This window comes from Indicator indicator, chromosome 20 (genome assembly GCF_027791375.1).
Source record: "Indicator indicator isolate 239-I01 chromosome 20, UM_Iind_1.1, whole genome shotgun sequence".
Classification (NCBI taxonomy): Eukaryota; Metazoa; Chordata; class Aves; order Piciformes; family Indicatoridae; genus Indicator; species Indicator indicator.
In genome coordinates this window covers 18,071,270-18,085,863 of record NC_072029.1, presented here as the reverse complement: position 1 = coordinate 18,085,863, position 14,594 = coordinate 18,071,270, and the positions used below count along the sequence as shown (strand labels likewise).

The following is a 14,594-nucleotide window of genomic DNA, read 5'->3' as shown; positions in this document are numbered from 1 at the left end:
TACCTCTGTGGGCAGGCTGCAGTAGGGCTCATTGCTTAAATAGGCAAATATTAATGTTTAAACTCTGGGAACACTAAACCCCTAATCAGGTGTGATAAAAGGAGCACTTCTATCTGCACATTAGTTCATTATGGTGCCATACTGCTGTTTTCCAGCATGTACTTTGTAACCAGAAATTCCCTCCCTGTTGTGAGAACCAGCACAAAGGTGGCAGAGCATTGCCAGAATATTGCCCCTCTTGGGGAGAGGGCAGGGACAGCTTGTCTCAGGCTGGAGTGTCTCCTCGGGCCTCCTGAATGCAGCTGTGCTGCAGTGCAAGGTTTTTTGTCTGAGACATGAAGCTGTGACTTTTTCATCACCATGCAGCAAACTGAACTCTTCAAGCTTACCCTGCTGTGTGTGGTTCATGGTCTTGCCTCCTATTGCTCAGCTGTCAGCATCTCCTGTGGCAACGAAGTCAGATTTTGACTATAAAAACAACTTGAAGGCAACCTAGATAGGATTTCAGTCTCAAGTGTTAATGCAGATGTGACTTCTTGAGGCTATTCTTTATAATGTCACTGGACAGTCTCTTCTGATGCCCTAGGAAAGCTTCAGGCCCTTGTGGGCATTTTGTAGATGTTTTGCAGGGATGGCCTTTAGACTAGGGGGGATGATATCTGTGTTACATCAAAGGATGGGAAGGTAGTTGGTCAGCCTAAGATGACATTTCTCATAGAAAGACACTGTCTGTATGACACAGTCTGTATGACTGTCTTCATCATTCAGGGCTGAGTAGTTTAAACCTGCATGGTAGAGATCTCTCAGGCATAAAATTTGGGTCAGCTCTGCAAATATTTGTTTCCTGGAGCCTCACTGCTAGAGTTTCTGTGCTTGTTCTCTGTCTCTTTTGCCCAGGTGGATTACTAATGCTTGCAAAAGCTCTTGAAAATGGAAAAGCCTCTTTTGGAGAGCAGGAGAAATCACTGAGTCTCAGGGAAGACTCGGGATGGATGGCTGGAAAGCCTGCAAGTTTGTAGACAAATGTCAAGGACTAGAGGCAGGGAAAGGTATCACCCAAGAGAGTAGTTCAGAAAGCAAAACCATTGCCTGGGGCAGAAGGCTGGTGTGGGCAAGTCACAAACTCATGGGCTTGGCTTTTCTCTTACGCAGCTCTGACCATCAGGAGTGGCTGTGGTTGGAGACCTCTATTTTGGGTTGTGTCATGACTTAACCCCAGCTGGCAGCTAAACACCACACAGCAATTCTCTCTCTCTTCCTTGATGGGATGGGGATGATAATTGGGAGAGTAAAACCAAGAAAATTCCTGGGCTGAGATGCATTTCAATAGGTAAAGCAAAAACTGCATGTGCAAGCAAAGCAAACCAAGGAATTCATTCACCACTTCCTGTTAGCAGACAATGGCAGATGTTCAGCCATCTCTGGGAAAGGTCTCCTTGCCCTCCAGCCCTTTCCCATCCCTCAGTATCATGCACAGATGTCATTCCCCTAGTCTACAGAGCACATGTGCAAAATGTCTGCTAAATGTCCACTGAGATCTTTTAGTCCATGACTTTGGGCTCCATCGGTTATGGTGGCCACCCAGGACAGGAGAGGTGATGTGTTGTGAGGACAGCTCAGGTCAGGTCAATGTTGTGCTTGCACTGCTTCTTGTAAGGCCTGTCCTCCACTGGTTGAAGTGTTTATGCTGAAGGAATCCCCATAATGTGCAGGTCAAATCAAGGGTTACAATGTTTGCAGGTGTCCCTTTGGACCAGACCAGGGTTCAACACTCCAATGACCTCCTTCTCTTGCTCCTCTCTGGCTTGGACTTATCCACAAACTTAAGTCCCTTAGGGATATACTTGCTCCAAGTGGACCTTTATCTACTAGCCACAGTCTCTCCAGGCTGTACCTGCTGTGGCATAGCCTTACCCACAGCCACAGTCACTCTGAGGTTCATCTGTTCCAGTGTGGCCTTCTCCTTGGGACACTGCCTTCAGAGAGGTATCTGCTGCAGTAGGGCCTTACCCACATCTGATGTCCCTCCAGGGGTGTACCTGCTCTGTTGTGGCCTTATCCATGGCCACACACTTTGAGGTGCTCCAGCATGACCTCATTCACAGCCACTGATGCTTCAATGCACATCTCCTTCAGCATGGCTTTATCTACATCCAGAGATGCTTCAAGATGTACCTTCTCCAATGTGGACTTACTCCTGGGTATACCTGCTGTGGCACAGACATAGAATCATACAAATATTGAGTCATTAAGGCTGGAAAAGACTTCTAGGATCATCAAGTCCAATCATCAACCCAACCCCACTGTACCCACTAAACCATTCCCCAAAGTGCCATGTCTGCAGGTTATTTGCACATAACCATGGCCACAGACTCTTTGAGATACACTCACTCTGGCATGGACTCATCCACAGCCGCTGTGAAGTGTCCTGCTCCCATGTGGACTCTTGCAGAGGTCACAGTTCCTTGGACTCAAGGTCACACTGGAGTTCCAGTCTGCTCAGTACATCAGCACAAGAACAGCTGCGGTGTCCTGGCCATCTGCCAGCCTAGGCACATTGCTGTTGCTGTTATCAAAATGTTCCAGGGGCAGTAGGGTGAGGGTGAGATGAGCAGCAGCATAGCAGTTCTGGAAGGAACATAAGCAAAAAATGACCACTAAGGAGCATTAGAGTTTCCTACACAGTAAGGCAACAGCCTCGTGGCAGGCACGTGAGCCTGTCAATTAACGAGCGAAACAGCAATAAATTTGACCCACAACATTCCAGTCAAATCTCTTGTTATCTCAAACACTTTCAGCTCCACCTTGGATGCCAAAGATGACTGTTCTGCTTTAACCCCAGATGGAAACTAAGCTCCAGTGACTGCCCTGCTCGTCACTGGTGGGGTAAGGGAGAAAGTTGGAAGGGTAAAAGAAAACTCCTGGTTTGAGCTGAAGACAGGTTAACAGGGAAAGCAAAAAGCCACATGTGCAGACAAAGCAAACAGGGAATTGATTCACCACTTCCCATTGACAGACAGGTATTCCAAGGAAAGCAGAGCTCCATCATGTGTGAGGGTTATTTGGGAAGGCAAACACCATCACTTTGAATGTCCACTTCTTCCCCCTTCTCTCCCCAGTTTTCACTGCAGAGCATGATGTCATATGGTATGGAATACTCCTTTGGTCACTTGGGGCCAGCTGTCTCAGCTGGGTCTCCTCCCAACGACTTGTGCACCCCCAGCTTACTCAGGGTGGGGTGGGGTGGAGCAGAAAAGGCCTTGACACTGTGTGAGCATTGCTCAGCAGTAACTAAAACATATCTCTCTTGCCAGCACTGTTTCCAGCACAAACCCAAGCACAGCCCATGCCAGGTACTGTGAGGAAAATGAACTCTGTCCCAGCCTGTTGTGAGCTGATTACCCAAGAGGACAGACCTGCTGCTCAGGTCATGCCTGGGCTCAGCCAGCCACCAGCTGCAGCGTGCATTGAAGGCTGTGGGTTTCTGTCTTGCTGCAGTCTCCTTTTTGGCCCTCTTATACCAGTCCTGGGGCTGTGGGCCTCTGCCTCCCATTGCCATGTGCTGAACCTGATGTTCTGCTAGCTGGTGCTGCAGCCTTTCCATCTCACTTCTGCTTTTAGTTGCAGCCATCTGCTTGTAGTGGACTTGGCAGTAAAAGCCTCCACGGAGGGCAGCATAGTTTTGCAAGCTGGAAAAGAGACATTGGCAGAGCTGTTAGTGGCTGTGTGGGAGGGGAGGATTAACAGCAGCACTGATGGATAGGTTTTCAGCAAAATTGTTTTGCAGTGGCAAGTGTTGGGAAACGGAGGGGGCCTGAAGAATGAAACCTTTCAAATGAGTGTCGTGTTTCTGAGGCTATGTTTGATTTTTCTTTCAAAAAGCAAGATGTGAAAAAATGAAACATTCCCTTGCAATCCCTGTGGGAGCTGTAGCCCAGGTTATGTGCAATCCCTGTCTCACTCACAGGCCAGGCTTCACACCAGCACTTCAGCTCCCTCTGGATGCACAGCGTGGACCATGTGGGTAAAACTGCAGAGGGCTGCTGTGGTACCACAAGTGCCTGCTGGGAGAAGATGTCTGTAGAGCTGTGGGGCCAAGAGGATGGCAACCAGCCCTGCAGGAGAGGACTGTGGTGTCTCAGTGACTGTCAAGGTGAAACCAAGGCAGCCATGTGACAGAGGAGCCAGCTACATCCAAGGCTGCATTAGAAAAAGCCCAGCCAGCTCGTCAGAAGAAGGGAGTATTCCTCTGCTTTTGGCACTTGTAGGACCAGATGTGGAGTACTTTGTCTAATTCTGGGCTCCTCAGTGCAGGAAATCTATTGGCATACTGTAAGGAAATGAGACCAAGGTGAGGCCTAGAACATGTGGAGTGGAGGAAAGGACAGCTGGAATGGGGGCAGGTAAGGAAGCTGCCCGAGCAGCAAGAGACCTGCTTAGGAAAGCCAAAGCACAGCTTGAATTGAATCTAGCCAGGGAGGGCAAAGGGAACACCAAGAATTTCTACAGGTATATGAATGGTAAAAAGAAGCCTAGGGAAGGTGTGGGCCCCTCAGAAAGGAAACAGTGAAATGGTCACAAGGGACCTGGAAAAGGCTGATGTTCTCAAGGACTTCTTTACCTCAGTCTTCACTGCAAGGGCCTCCAGCCACACTCCTGGAATAGTCATGGAAGCGAATGGCAAGAACCAGAAGGAAGAACTGCCCATCATAAGTGAAGATCAGGTTGGTGATCACCTGAAGAACCTGAAAGTGCTCAAGTCCATGGGACCCGAGGGGATACACCCACAGGTACTGAGAGAACTGGCAGAGGAGGTTGCTAAACCTCTCTCTATTATATTCCAAAAGTCCTGGCAGGCTGGGGAAGTCCCCACTGACTGGAAAAGGGCAAACATTACTCCCATTTTCAAAAACGGGAAGAAGGAAGAACCAGGGAACTACAGGCCAGGCAGTCTCACCTCTGTGCCTGGTAAGATCATGGAGCAGATCCTCCTGGAGGCACTACTGAGACAGAGGAATAGTGAAGAGGTGATTGGGTACAGTCAGCATGGCTTCACCAAGGGCAAATCCTGCCTGACAAACCTGGTGGCCTTCTATGACCAGGTGACAACATTAATAGATGAGGGGAGAGCAACTGATGGCATTGACCTGGACCTGAGCAAAGCCTTCCACACTGTCCCACACCACATCCTGGTCTCCAAGCTGGTGACACATGGGTTTGATGGGTGGACCATGAGATGGATAAAGAACTGGCTTGATGGCTGCACCCAAAGAGTGGCTGTCAATGGCTCCATGTCCCAGTGCAGGCCAGGGACAAGTGGAGTCCCTCAGGGCTCAGTGCTGGGACCAGGCTTGTTCAACATCTTTGCTGGTGCCATGGACAGAGGCATTGAGTGCACCCTCAGCAGGTTTGCTGATGGCACCAAGCTGTGTGGTGCAGCAGACAGGCTGGAGGGAAGGGATCCATCCAGAGGGACCTGGACAGGCTGCAGAGGTGGGCACAAGCCAACCTCAGGAGGTTCAACAAGACCAAGTGCAGGGTCCTGCATCTGGGTGGAGGCAATCCCAAGCACAAATCCAGGCTGGGCAGGGACTGGCTGGAGAGCAGCCCTGAGGAGAGGGACTTGGGGGTGCTGGGGGATGAGAAGCTCAACATGAGCTGTCAATGTGCACTTGCAGCCCAGAAAGCCAACCAGAGCCTGGGCTGCATCAGGAGAAGTGTGGCCAGCAGGGCAAGGGAGGGGATTCTCCCCCTCTGCTCAGCTCTGCTGAGACCCCACCTGGAGTACTGCATCCAGTTCTGGAGCCTCTATTACAAGAGGGATATGGACATGCTGGAAGGTGTCCAGAGAAGGGCCACCAGGATGATCAGAGGGCTGGAGCTGCTCTCCTGTGAGGACAGACTGAGAGAGTTGGAGCTGTTCAGTCTGGAGAAGAGAAGGCTTCGAGGTGACCTTCTTGTGGCCTTCCAGGATCTGAAGGGGCTACAAGAAAGCTGGGGAGGGACTTTTTAGGCTATCAGGGAGTGACAGGACTAGGGGGAATGGAATGAAGCTGGAAGTGGGGAGATTCAGGCTGGATGTGAGGAAGAAGTACTTCCCCATGAGAGTGGTGAGACCTTGGAATGGGTTGTCCAGGGAGGTGGTTGAGGCCCCATCCCTGGAGGTGTTTAAGGCCAGGCTGGATGAGGCTCTGGGCAGCCTGATGTAGTGTGAGGTGTCCCTGTCCATGGCAGGGGGGTTGGAACTGGCTTATCCTTGTGGTCCCTTCCAGCCCTGACTGATTCTATGATTCTCTGATTCTATGTGTCACCTGAGGAGAGGCTGAGAGCTGGGTTAGCTAGGTCTTACAAGAAGAAAGCTATCTGCTGTCTATATCGATTGTATGGAACATTACAGAGAAGGCAGGGCTGGAGTGCTCTTAGAGGTGGACAGCTGATAGGATGAGAGACAATGGGAAGCTGGTTAGGCAGGCATAGATCTATCTAATGTGTGGATGGGCAGCACATCCTGGTCTAGTCCTGTTCCCCAATTTGAGAAGCTATTTGAAGGCACAGCTCCTGTTGCCAGAGGAGTCTCACAGGGGTCATTGAGTCAATCAGTGCATCCTCAATATCAGTTACATCAGTGAACTATGCTGCATCATTGTCTCCTTCCTCCTGTCCCCATACTGTCACCAGCCTTCTTTTTCAACCAGACTTACAATTTCTGTGTGGAAAATACTCCTGAGCCAACAGCAGTTAAAGGCCAAATGTGAAACAGTAGGAAAAACAAACCCAAATCACCACCATTTATTATTCACATATTGCATTACAAGTGTCTCTTAGCAAACTCAGAGTATCATTTCTATGCTGGATGCAGAAACTCAAACTCAACAGAACATCCAAAGAAAAGCTACACAGGTGTGTGACAGGGATTCAGTGACATCCTGACCAAACATGGAGGCTTGGACTGATGAGGAGGCTGCTGGCCCAAGCCCTTAGTGCAGGAGGGCCACAGCGTGGCCCTGGCTTGCCCAGGGCTGCCACTCTCCTGGGGATTCTTTATTGCTGTGAAACACGACAGGGAGGGTTCCACGGGTACCAGTTTGCAAGGGAGCAGGAAAGACTTGGGGAGGAGTGGCACAGCCAGGCCTTCCAGACTGGGTTTCAGGACCAGTTTGAAGTGCATCGTCTCTTGCAAATGCAGAGTGACCCAGGTCTCCTCTGCCTCTGACCATGACTACTTAGTTGATCATCTGAAGGACCAGTTTCCCAACAGCAATGCCTCATTGGTTTGCTTTAACAACAAATGGATCAGACTAGACCTTTAGTATATGGTGGTCCATTCATTACTTGCTTTCTAAGCTTCTGTATATGTCCTTCTCCAAGTCTTCTCCATCCTCTGTGATGTCTTTCTTGGACAAATCTTCCAGAATCTTGCTGCTGAAGACAAGGAGGAAAAAGTAAGAGATGCCATTGTTTCCATCCTGCTTTTTGACATGTTTCTCTTTACATCAAATTTACACCTTTGAATTTCATTTATTTTTCCTTCAGAGATCCAGATACCCACCTCAGCTGTGGATTGGCTGACCTCATGTCATCTACCAAGTCATTGCCTCGGGTCTCAGGCAGCAGGAAGCAGAGCAGCCCCACAAGCACAGGGGGACTCCCAAAGATGGCCATGGGGATGGCCCGGTGGAACTCAGCCAGGGGGTGAATCAGGGGGGCCAAGACCCCTGCAACCCGTGCAGACATCAAGTACAGCCCCACACCAGTCTGTCTGCAAAAGTGAGGGGACACAGGAGGTGAGAGCAGTGCTCAGCATCCCCTGGGCCCCTGCGGGACTATATGTGACCATGGGGATAAGTAAGGTCTTGTCCTACCTGTACCAGCAACCAAGGTGGAAACAAGCCTCATGCATGAGGGACCTCACCTGATGATTGTAGGGAGGAGCTCTGCAGCATAGATGTGAGAAGTAGAGAAGGAGGCTGTAGCTGCAAACTTGCCAATGATGGCCAGGACAGTGATCACCACAGACTGGTCTGAGGGAAGGAGGAGACACTGCTGATGTGATCTCTGTGGAGAAGGTTTAGTTGGGAGTGAAAGTTTCTGCACTGGTGTTTCTTGGGACAAACCATTCTAATGGACTTAGCAAGAAAATCTACCACCAAAGCCACTGGGAATTGTCCTTAACACACCCTCTCCTGCACAGCACCCTCTGGACAATTGTTAAAGAGAACCCAGGTTTCTTCTGAGGCCCTGGACATTTCCCCAGTTAGCAGCATCTGTAATGGACAATGTCTGCCAAGGGCAAGGAGCTTGGAAGGATGAGGCACAGCTCTGATGAAGATGAAAGTCATGCAGATAGGAAGCTGTGGCCTTCAAGGCAGCTCAGACCCTGGAACAAGTCCTGCTCTACAGCCAGTGGGGCTGGGAGGGTGGATCTGAATCAGCATAGAGCTGGCTGGGCCTGGGCCTTGGCTCTGCTCTTGGCTTGCAAAGAGGTTATTCACCTTCAGGGATGCCAGTGATGATGAGACACATCAAGCCTGACAGCAGCAGGAGCACAGCCTGGGTTTTCTTCCTCCCAAACCGTTCAAGCAGGAAAATGCAGAACAGTCGAGCTGGCAACTCCACTGCCCCAAAGGCAAGCTGTGTCAGGTAGATGTTCAGACCAAAACTTGTCACATTCAGGCTCAACCCATAGTAGACAAGACTGTTTGCAAACCTGAAATTCAAGTTGAACAGGACATGGAACCAGATGGGGTTTCCAGGGTTTATCCTCCAGAATCCCTGTGGAGCTTCTGATCACCACCTGTAACATCCCTGTGAAATGCAGTGTGATCTCAAATAATCAGCTTCTTCCCATGCCCAGAGGAGTTGTGGTCCATTATGCAGACACAAAAGATAGGAGATGAACATGTAGGTATAAACATGACTCTCAAAATCAAACAAAATTACTTTACAGCCTTCAATCTCTTCTTTCTTCACCTAGAAGTTTGAAATGAGTGGACTAGGGGATGGCTTACCAGGTGAACAACATGATTAAAGTCACCTTCCGGAGGTGCTTCTTCCAAAGGAGATCCAGAATGCTTCCAGACTTGGTCTGCTTCACAAGTTTCAACTTTAGAAGACAGAAAGACAAAGTCAAACCAATCAAAGGAAACTCATGGCTAGCTCCCTTTTCATATGCAGTTAAAGAAAAGCCTCAGTGGAAGAGATTTGTGACCCCAAACTGTTCTAGGAGGGAGGCAGCCCAGTGGGTCTGGTCTCCTGTGCAGGTGCTCTGGGTGCCCAGTGCAGTTTGGTGACCAAGAGGTTTCTTAGGATGAACATTTTCCCAGTGTGGGGTCTTTGAGGTGGCATGTCCTCTGGGCATTTATACATGGCAAACCACAGACTAAGCAGAGACCTTGTGCTCATTCTCAATACTCCTGCAATCCTCACAGAAGAAGAAAAAACCAGTGAAGCATTTGAGTCCTTTCCATATGCCAAAGTGGAAGTGGACTCCAGAATGGTGCAGGCTGAGCTACTGCTACAAAGCCAAGCAGAGAGGGAAGTCTCTGAAGGCAAGAAGCAGTTCCCCATGCATTAGAGGTACCTGCTCAAGGAGCTCTGGAGGGATGGTGCACTTGTTGAAGGATGCTGCTTTCTGAAGGACCTTCTTGGCTTCTTCTATTCTGCCTTTTGTTACCAGCCACCGAGCTGATTCTGGTAGCATACTGCCAAGGAGATGAAATCAGGAGATGCTGCTGTGAGCTGCTGAGTTTCCCCACAGCTCATCTCCTTGTGATCACACCCAGCAGGCAATGGGCATCATGTATGATGGATGAGTCCATGTACCTCCTCAGGTCAGGTTTTCTAGGCCTGCAATTAGGCCCTAAAGGCCATATTTGAGAAACTGAAGGAAGTCACTGGCTGCTCTCAGAGGTCCCCCAGGAGATGTGATGATCTCTGCAGAAGTGCCTCTGGCATCAGCACTCTAATGGGAAAGATGCAGCCTGCTCCTGCACTGCTGCCTGCTCACTGCCAGCCCTTTCCACCCACTTCTGCCATGTCTTCAAGAATCTCTGTCCTGCTCCTTCTTACCAGATGTAGAAAAACAGAATAAACATTGGAGCATTTCCTGCAATCTCCAGCAGCCTCCAGTTGCGAACTCCATAAGTCAAGCCAGCCAAAAGCATCTGTCCCAAGGTGAAACAGCAGTGAGTGATAAGCACTGCCTTGGGCCGGGAGGAGGCACCAACCCATTCTGTAGCTGAGAAGGAGAACAAAGGTTCAGGGTCTGCCTTTGCAATGCATTCAGGACTGTTTTTTCTTATGCAAGATGAGGAGGCTGAGGGGAGACCTTACTGTTCTCTATAACTACCTGAAGGGAGGTTGGAGTGAGGAGGGGCAGCCTCTTCTCCTTCATGACAAGTGACAGGGCTAGAGGAAATGGTTACAAGCTGTGCCAGGAGAGGTTTAGCCTGGATGTTAGGAAATATTTCTTCACTGGAAGGGTTCTCAAACACTGGAATGATCTGCCCAGTGCAGTGGTGGAGTCACCATTCCTGGGGATGTTCAAGCAGTGTGTGGACCTGGCACTTAGGGACATGGTTTAGTGTTGACCCTTCAGTACTGGGTCAAAGGTTGGACTGGATGATCTTTGAGGTCTCTTCCAACCAGATATGTTCTGTAATTCTGTGATCTTGTGGTACTGTATCTTGTACCTTGCCTCATAGCAAGGTCATGCTACTCACCTAAGGCCAGGGAAGTAATCAGAGTTCCTGACACTGCTATGCCAACGACACACCTGAAGGCCATGTACACATAGAGATGGGGTGCAAAGGCAGTTCCTAGGCCAAAGAAGCCCTGGAGGGAGATGGAGATCAAAAAGACTGGCCGGCGGCCGATCCTGCAGAGGAAGAGGTAACACACAGAGGGTGTCACAGAGATGGGGAAGTGCCCACGTGGAGTAGGATGTTATTTGAGGAGCATTCACAGCAGAGGAGATTTAACACCCATGTGAGCAAAGTTCTATTTGTCAGGAAAAGCATCATCTCCACTTTTGGCCCATCCTGATGCTAGTGTTGGCAAAAGGAGATGCTGCTGTGACTCTGGGGTTTCTGGAGACATCGTTGGGTAGCTGAGATAGCAGCTGGGGCTAGACCTGTGATTCCTGAAGGACCACCCCACCCCACCCCACCCTCACCCCCCCCAAAATGCTGTATCTTCCTCCCTTTCTTTTCAACCCTCAGACATTTACATACATGTCAGGTAGCCCCAGACGCCCTTACCCAGTCAGAGGGATCAGGTGCTGTGGATGGGGCATTTTGTGCTCTGTGCATGGACATCCTGAACTCTCAGCTGGGCTGTCTCTGGGTGCTGGGCAATAACCCTGGGAAGGTGGCTGTGTTTCCTCACCTGTCACTTAGTGGCCCAAAGATCATTGCTCCTAGGACAAGCCCCACCATGTAGATAGACTGGGAGATGTCCTTCAGGTCCTTCCTATCACACACCAGGTCAAACTGGAGGGAGGAAACACAGCTGCTTTTGTTCTTGACAGACTCCAGCTGTGAGAGGACAGCCCTTCTGGTCCATGGCTGACCCAGGAGTTGGGTGCCTGAGCTTTCACTCCAACCCCTGGTAGCAGAGAACCCACTCACAAGGACATGAGCCTCCATGGTGTACATGTAGGACACAAGTCAGTGTTGAGATCTACATATGAGTTGCTTCTCATCATGGTGCACATCTCCCAAGTTCTGGAAGGTACAGTGGTCCCCTCCAGCCCAGGCATCCCTGAGGGAGCCTCTTAGTTGGCAAGATTTACTTCATGTGGGACCTTGGGATGAGAATCCTTGCAGCTTGTTTCTTTGGCTGCAAAGGTAGGACAGGGTAGAAGGAGAAGGGCAGGAAGCAATATTTTCTCTGGGAAAGGAGCAGTGAAGTAGGAGATGGAAGGGATGCAGCAGCTGCTGAGGAGCCTCTGCATAAGCCACCTGTGAAATGGCTTCAGGGACCCCAAAGAGTCCTTACAAAACAGAGTTTCTTCCAGCTTCAGCTCAGAGAAAGGTACTTATAAAAAGTGCTGGAGCTGACTGCACCTCAGCTGGCTCTGGCTTCCCAAACTGCAGGCCAGGACACGCCCATCCCTTCCTTCCCCGTCCCCAGCACATCCAAAGGTGGTTACAGACCTCGGTGAGCAGGGACGGTGGCTGTCCTGCAGGGTACACCCAGCCACTGCGGCACTCCTCTGTGGCATTCAGCCCATAGGTCCTGATGGAGTCCAGGTCCCAGTCCACCGGTGAGTACCTGCGGCACTGCTCGTATGCCCCATCCGCACCTCGGGGCAGGCTGAGGTTCAGCTGCTCTTCCTCCGTCAAGTTGGGGCCGACAGCACGGATCCAGCTGGTGTCACAGTGGTGTGGCACATCCAGCACCATGAACTGTTGGCCAACCATTTGGAAAGGATTAAGCAGCAGTGGGAGGGAGATGAACAATATCACCAGTTTCTGATATGGCCCAAACTCCCCCAGAATTTTCATGAATTCTCCAAACTCGGCCATGGTGACTACCTCTGTGGGCAGGCTGCAGTAGGGCTCATTGCTTAAATAGGCAAATATTAATGTTTAAACTCTGGGAACACTAAACCCCTAATCAGGTGTGATAAAAGAGCTCCTGTATCGACACATTAGTTCATTATGGTGCCATACTGCTGTTTTCCAGCATGTACTTTGTAACCAGGAATTCCCTCCCTGTTGTGAGAACCAGCACAAAGGTGGCAGAGCATTGCCAGAATATTGCCCCTCTTGGGGAGAGGGCAGGGACAGCTTGTCTCAGGCTGGAGTGTCTCCTCGGGCCTCCTGAATGCAGCTGTGCTGCAGTGCAAGGTTTTTTGTCTGAGACATGAAGCTGTGACTGCAAAGGAGGACTTAAGCGTGGTGAAGCAGAGACAGAGTAAATTGCTACCATCAATGGTTTAAATGTAAAGCCTATAGGAAAGAGAAGCATAAAAACTTCATTTTCTTAGAAGGAGCTGGCAAAGGAGAGGTCAGATTTACAGGTCCCATGTGCTAGTGACAACATGCACTAGTGCCTGGGGTGGCACTCAGAGTGTCTTTGGTACAGGTGGCAGGCCAGCCTCTTCCCACTGCTTCAGTGAACAGTGCTTGATCCCTGCAAGCCTTTAGGTCTCATTGCTCTATCTCTAAGCACAACTTGGCCAGGATTCAGACAGGGCTGTGAGACAGCAGCTCCTCTGTCCCAAGTGTCTTGCCCCATCCCAAAGTGGGACAGACTTCAGCATCTACTGAGTCACATCACTGTCAAGGCCATCTCTGTTTCCCTGATTGATGTTGAGTGAGCAGTCTCCCTGCACAGAGCACTGACACAGTCCTTGGAGCAGGTGAAGTCACAAAGCAGCTTTATTCCTCCAGCACATCTGACAGAGACAGGGCTGTTTTGGCACTGATGAGACAGGGAGGCTGGGTTTGGTTTACTTTATTAAAAAACTCTATTCATTTTAACATTTTCATGCCTTTTATTTTGCAGACAGCTGATTAAACAGGTGAAGTGATGTGCTCCATGATGATTTTCACAATGCTCGTGTTCTGGCTTTGACACTCTGAGCTTTCTTGTGCACATGTTTATCATTAGCATGATTGTGAGCTCTCATAATGTTTATGTTATGGCAGCAAAGGGCAGGTAGGGAGGGTCACACTGCAGCTACACAGGGTCAGACTGCAGTTACACAGGGTCAGACTGCAGCTACACAGAGAGAGCAGATGAAACAGTGTCCCCATGTCTCAAGGCTTCTTCAGACCCAGGTTCCCCTTCTTCTTCTGCTCTTCTGACTTGGTGACCTTGGCAAGGCCATTGCATTTATCTTTGCTCATCACCATCCAACAAGGTTGATAATGACCATCTCCTTTTTGAAGCAGTTTTGCAGCCTACTGAAGGAAAAATACGCTGAGGGGTGTGAGATACTCTTATGAAAAGTGTAGGCAAGCTATGTGGTGAAATGATGCATGGTGCTTTGGGTTGGTTTAATCTTTGGATGTCTTAATGTAATTGTCTCTATGCCATAGACCCCTAAAGCTGCACTGGAGTTAGTGGAGATGGGGCAGCCCAGTTAAGAGGGTGCAGGGAGCTGTTAGCTTTTGAATGCAGTTGTCTGCTGAGTCACTCCCCAGCCTGTACTTGCTAAATCTCCATTGACTATGACGTGGGTTTAAGCACCTGGAGAAACCTAAACCTAGTTTGGAGACAAATCCTCATCCTGTCCTCTTCAGCTCTGCCTTTGCCCATTGTGTTTGACTTGTGGCCAAGGATTTTGGTTTCTTCCCATTAATGACCCTCTCTTCTCATTTGAGTTAATGAACCTGTTGCTCAATGCTGCTTCCTGGTTGGACCTCTTTGGAGGTCTGTCACACAGCTGTGGCCATGCAGACATCCTCTGAGGAACCTCAGCAGTAGTTTATGCAGAAGATCTCTGTGATGGTTTGAAACTGTCTTTTTAATTTTTCCTTGCAAAGTTCAAAACAGAGAAAGTGAAAGAATGTAAATAAGTCACTATTGGGTGTAAGAAAGCAAAATAACGATTGTTCTAAACACTTCCATTGGATAGATAGAAA

The 14,594-nt window shown here is 49.6% G+C and overlaps 1 protein-coding gene across 1 annotated transcript; it reads right to left on the bottom strand.

The window, feature by feature from the left end:
* Positions 1 to 7,328: 7,328 nt before the first annotated feature.
* LOC128973716 (solute carrier family 22 member 13-like) lies at positions 7,329 to 12,533 on the bottom strand. Its single transcript, XM_054390105.1, has 10 exons — positions 12,156 to 12,533; positions 11,386 to 11,489; positions 10,722 to 10,876; positions 10,069 to 10,237; positions 9,581 to 9,701; positions 9,009 to 9,103; positions 8,493 to 8,707; positions 7,913 to 8,021; positions 7,571 to 7,759; positions 7,329 to 7,422 (listed from the first exon to the last, which is right to left on the bottom strand). Exons 1-10 carry the CDS (start codon positions 12,525 to 12,527, stop codon positions 7,329 to 7,331), a joined length of 1,623 nt encoding a protein of 540 aa, XP_054246080.1. The 5' UTR covers positions 12,528 to 12,533.
* Positions 12,534 to 14,594: the final 2,061 nt, after the last annotated feature.